The sequence below is a fragment of the Bombina bombina genome, chromosome 1, assembly GCF_027579735.1.
Source record: "Bombina bombina isolate aBomBom1 chromosome 1, aBomBom1.pri, whole genome shotgun sequence".
Classification (NCBI taxonomy): Eukaryota; Metazoa; Chordata; class Amphibia; order Anura; family Bombinatoridae; genus Bombina; species Bombina bombina.
This window is the reverse complement of record NC_069499.1, coordinates 200,958,136-200,964,298: the sequence shown is the minus strand read 5'-3', so window position 1 is coordinate 200,964,298 and position 6,163 is coordinate 200,958,136. Positions and strand designations below refer to the sequence as shown.

Sequence of the window (6,163 nt, the reverse complement as noted above, 5' to 3'; positions counted from 1 at the left end):
CGGTGTAACCCTACAAATAAGCATTAAAAAAGCAAATCTCATACATTTTATACTCTGCAGCTGGTAAAAAAATAAATAATTGGAAACACATTAAGGGAAAAACAATTGTATAGTGTACTGTCCCTTTAAGTACGTTCAGCTCACAAAAAGAATCCCTATACTTTTCTTGGGAATAGTTTGACACTGCTATTCCGATCCTTCAGAAAAGTCATTTAGGATTGTTACATTTTTATTTTGTGTTTTTAATTCTACAACTTGGGCCCTCGACAAATCTATTTATTTATTTGTTTGCCCTTTTAAGCCCCTAAAACAAAGTGACATGGAAGAATAGTAATATTAAAGTTATATATCAAAAAACAAATGGGACCCTACTTGTTCTCACGTAGTGTGTCCAAAAAAAAATATATAATAATATTAAAGTTGTTGCACATGCTAGGTTTACATGTTTAAAACATTAAAGTGAAGGTAAAGTTTTGGTTAGTTGAATTAATTTTTTAATATATTATGTGACCAACATTATAGTCGCTAACTTTGTTTTTTAAAAAATAAAATTTATAATTATAATCATTTATAATTGAAAAAGCAAACAATATACTGTATAGCTTAGATCATACTTTCAAACTTAAAACATATACAAATTAATAATAATTGCACATCATTAATATTAGTGGTGAAGTGATCAAATTAAAACAAGACAGTTATCAATATATAATTATTTATCTGTCATGTATTATGTCTTCCTCACATAGCTTTTACTTCTGTAAAAATCCTTACAAGAGCCTACATGAAGAAAAGCCACCATATCCCTATTATTATTTGTCTTATCAAATGTATTTCGTTTTCTTGCTATCCTTTGTTAAAAAGTGTACCTAAGTAGGCTCGGCAGCATTGATGCACTTAGTGGGAGTTAAAAAGCGATTGGTGCCTTTTGTCACTGTCACACTAGATTTGTTTAGCTATCTCCCAGTAGTGCATTGCTGCTCAGGAGCCGTTGTAGGGATGAAACACTCATTTATATGCAGCACATTATTATTATTATTTATTTTACAAGTAGTAATTTATGTTTGTATAGGACCGGAAAAGTGGAGAAACGAGTATTCTGTTTCGGTTCTTTCCCATGTTTATAAAGGTAAAAAGTGTAACAGTTGCAAAAAAATGTTGCTGCTGCCAAACGCCTGTGGCAAAATCTGGTGTTGTATACTAATGTACTATTTTCTGCCCACCTCCAACATCATAGACTGCAACTGACAGAAATATATAGAATTTTTATAAAGTAAACAGATGCACAGTCATTGCTAAAAACCCGCTTACAAATCGTGACAGTTTCAACAAATAATACCGCCTAAGATTTTCTTTAAATTCCTAAATTTACAAAACTGTATTAAAATTATCTACCATCTGCATTAACAAATCATTATGAAATGATCATTCTTATCGTATAACAAATATTTAGCTACAGTGATTTTATTCTGCACTATCAGCGTTTCCATAACAGCGCTAATCCAATCCCTAAACAATTTACTCAACCGGAAACGGAAGTGACAAGTTCCTGGCACAGAATGTCTAGCTATGCCAGGTTGATGGGAAGGGTACATCCTTTTAGGATAACACATTTTGCCCTTTAATCTCAGCCATTGGAGCGGTTGTTTAGGTTTAAGTCATTATTGAAAAAGCTCCGGTAACTACCTGCTTGCTAATACTCAAGTCGGTCTTACTTCCCAGAGGTGCATTGCGAGCCCATAGAAATGAACAAGCAGGATATGGCTGATGAGGCTCTCTTCTTGCTCCTGCACAATGAGATAGTGTCCTGTGTGTACAAGTCAGGCGAGCAGGGAGATGTGGTAAGTGGCACTGCAGTGTGTACGGTTATATGTAGCCTTTTGCACCACCTACATCTTTGTGTTTATGTTCAGTAGGTCACCAAAAACAAGCTAATCTGCAAATAAACAATACTGGTCTGACTAAACTCAAACGTTCATTGATAAATCCTGTTTACGTTTTAGTGGTATCAAAGCAGATCACATTGATTACATGTAATTACAATCACTTCTAGTGTAAGGGAATGTGAAGGACACTACTCAAGCTTCCTACATGTTATATTTTACTTGTATGCCTTTGGTTGGCATTGGTAAATATGCCAGCTTTTCTGGTAAGCAATTGGTTACTCATGAAACCAGAAATCTAATAATATTTAGTATTTGTTGTAAAAATATATTTTTTTAATAAGAAATCACCCTTTGTATCAAAATAGACTTCCACAACGTTGTTCCTAAAAAGTGGAATTTAATATCATTTAACCCTTGAATTTGTATTTGATTAGATTACTTTGTTTTTATATAAAAATATATAATTAATCTTTTATGGATATCTGAAATATATAGTTGTCATAAATGAACAATAGTTTATGCTTCTAACTTTCTGAAACTCTCTACCCCGCTCCATCAAACTGTCTCCAACCTTGTCTCTTTGAAAACCCAGCTATTCAGAGAGAATTACCAGCTCTTCTCTGTCTTTTTTTTTTTTAAATATATTTTTTATTGTTTTACACAATGTTTACATTCAGGGATACCGTATATGGAATACTTATACATTCCTTATGCTGTATACCATACAACTTAAATAGACTGAAACATTTCCAAATCCCACAGCAAACTTCATATAACAATGAAACAAACAAAGGGGGAGGGAAGGCATAGTTTAAACCTTATTGTAGCTTCTCCTAAATTGGAGATAAATGATCACTTCCCTCCTAATAAGAACATACATTGGCTTCCAATTGATGCTCATATTTTTATTACCTAATAATTAAACTACTGTTACCTTGTTACTAACTAGGTCAAATGTCATTCAACGTATCCATATTGATTGTTAAAGGCTTATTTTTCACAAGAAATAGACACTAAACCAAAAAACAAACAGGGCAAAAGGAAAAGTGAATCCACCAGCCTTCTCCTCCAGGGCAAAGGCGGCAAAAGAAGAAAAAACAAACATATACCTAGCTGGTGTGCCAGGGGGTATGGGAGAATGACATATGGGAGGGGAGAACCCACTCTATAATATGTGTCTCCATGCGGTTGCTAACTCGTTAGTAGCTATCCAGTCTTTTACTGAATTGGATTTTGCTAAAGGCTTAATAATTTGTAATTGCATATTTATCGTTTGTGTCTCTATTACCTTTAACCATTTGTAGAAAACCCTTTTTAACTGTTTCTAAGAATCTAGTAATATGTTATATTGTTCCATTATCATTTGATTTAACATCTCAGATGTAAATTGTGCTATACTAGGCACTTGCACCGATTTCCACTTAGATAGTATTAAAGGGACACTGTAAGTAAATATTTTCTATGCCTGTTACTAATTAACTACCCCAAATACGCTTTTTATCAATAGCATTTCATTAACATATCTCTACCGTATATCAGAAATCTTGTCTGCAAATTTAATTGTTTTCCAAACCCACTCCATGGGTATCCTTTGCTCTGTACCAATCCGCTTACAATACCTAGGTTTCAAAATGGCGCTTTAAACACAAAGTTATTGGTTTAAGTATTTTGAACAAGCAGTGCTGAAAATAGTGGGCAGGATAACGTGACATCATCGGCGAATAAAAGATATAACTTTTAGAACGTTATGAAACTTCTTTTTGGAGAAAATATAGGTCAGTAGGTTTTAATTAATGTTTATTAACTTTAATATGTTAGTTGTTTAGCTTAAAAATTATAACAGAAAGTAATCCTTTAACATACGACCCTGTAGAATCGCAGTATTAATTAGTTTTGGGTTGGTTCACCAGTCTGCACTCTGGTATAAAAGGAAAACAGATCTGATCTGTTACTAATTTGGAAATTGTAATCTAACATCCTATTTAACCAGTATTGAATTTTTAACCAGAACTGTCTGATTTTTGGGCACGCCCAAAAACAATGCTCTAAATCTGCATATCTTGATCCACATTTATAGTGTACTATATCCTCTTCTTTATACCATTGTGCTAATTTACTGGGTGTAATATAGAGTTGATTTATTAATTTAAAGTGTGATTCTCTCCAGGAAGTTATATTATTTACAACGAGGAGAAAAAAGTGCAGGCACTACTTCCAAAAGGTGCAATAAAAAATAAAACTTTAATGAAAAAGTTTAAAAATACAAACACTGGCAAGACACAAGACAAGGGAGTAGGGGAAAAGAAACAGCCTGACGCGTTTCATGCACTCTAGTGGCGCTTAATCATAGGCTATAGGGCAAGGCAAGAGACACCCATATATAGGGCAATGCATTGACCCTTCCATTGCTTTACAAAATCAAGTAAAAAGAAACAATCATAAAAGCAATAACAAACATACAACAGGATCAATATGAAAAAGAAAAACAGGATGACCTGACTCTATATGATGTAGGAACATGGGAATATATAAATATGCTTACATATTTATTAAATTAAAATAGATTAAAGGGACAGTCAAGTCCAAAAAAAACTTTCATTTTTCAAATTAGGCATGTCATTTTAAACAACTTTCCAATTTACTTTTATCAACAATTTTGCTTTGTTCTCTTGGTATTCTAGTTGAAAGCAATCCTAGGAAGGCTCATGATAATTTCTAAGCCCTTGAAGGCCGCCTCTATTTTATTTACTTTCACAGCAGGGGAGAGCTAGCTCTTGTAGGCCATATAGATAGCATTGTGATCACGCCCGTGGCTAGTGGCAGACACTGCACTAATTGGCTAAAATGCAAGTCAATAGATAATAACTAAAAGTCATGTGATTAGGGGCGGTCAGAAGATGCTAGGATACAAGTTAGTCACAGAAGTAAAAAGTGTATTAATATAACAGTGTTGGTTTTGCTAAACTGGGGAATGGGTAATAAAGGGATTATCTATCTTTTTTAAACAACACAAATTCTGGTGTTGACTGTCCCTTTTAAATATCAAAAAATGTAAACAACAGGTCACCATCTTAACAAATACTAAGGATACAGTAAGTAGGGTTATATCGTCATAGCACATAAAAAGAATAATTGAAATATGTTAAGTTTAATACCCTCTTAAAACCATTTAAAGAATGTATCTATGTATAACAAGTGAAGATTTAGTCATCTATCAGATAATTATCACATTCTTTATTCATACCATTAGGTTATCTAGTATTTCATTTTAAAATCCAGAATATTTCTTTTTTATCTAGGATTTTATGTCTATTACCACCTCTAGGCTGAACAATAGCTATATCAATAATTTGTACAGACATATCTGCTATGTGGGAGAAGTGAACACTGTTGAAATGATTGGCTACGGCTGAGTCCTTACAATAGTTCTTAACATCTCTGGCATGTTCGCCAAATCTAGTTCTTATCTCACGTGTGGTTTTTCCCCACGTATTGACAATTGCAAATATTGCAAGTCAAGAGGTATACTGCAAATTTAGTTTTACAGTTGGCATAAAATGTAATGCCATACTCTTTGGTATCAAAACTAGAAGAGAAAGAGTCACCTTTGATTAAATAGGAACAGGTAACCCACTCTATAATATGTGTCTCCATGCGGTTGGTAACTCGTTAGTAGCTACCCAGTCTTTTACTAAATTGGATTTTGCTAAAGGCTTAATAATTTGTAATTGCGTATTTATCGTTTGTGCCTCTATTACCTTTAACCATTTGTAGAAAAACCTTTTTAACTGTTTCTAAGAATCTGGTAATATGTTATATTGTTCCATTATCATTTGATTTAACATCTCAGTTGTAAATTGTGCTATACTAGGCACTTGCACCGATTTCCACTTAGATAGTATCAACATACGACCCTGTAGGATCGCAGTATTAATTAGTTTTGGGTTGGTTCGCCAGTCTGCACTCTGGTATAAAAGGAAAACAGATCTGCTACTAACTTGGAAATTGTAATCTAACATCCTATTTAACCAGTATTGAATTTTTAACCAGAACTGTATGATTTTTGGGCACGCCCAAAAACAATGCTCTAAATCTGCATATCTTGATTCACATTTATAGCATACTATATCCTCATCTTTATACCATTGTGCTAATTTACTGGGTGTAATATAGAGTTGATTTATTAATTTAAAGTGTGATTCTCTCCAGGAAGTTATATTAGTTACCTTAAGGCTATCTATTACCTCTGCAGGTGTAAGCGTGCTATATAATTTTAA

General features: G+C 33.3%; 1 protein-coding gene across 1 annotated transcript in view; it reads left to right on the top strand.

Moving 5' to 3' along the window:
- Positions 1–1,559: 1,559 nt before the first annotated feature.
- The window catches only part of TRAPPC6B (trafficking protein particle complex subunit 6B), a 64,790-nt gene continuing 60,186 nt past the window's right edge, over positions 1,560–6,163 (top strand). The window contains exon 1 of the mRNA XM_053697831.1: positions 1,560–1,841. Coding sequence (XP_053553806.1) covers positions 1,746–1,841 — 96 coding nt within the window. The 5' untranslated portion in view covers positions 1,560–1,745. The remainder of the gene's footprint in view (positions 1,842–6,163) is intronic.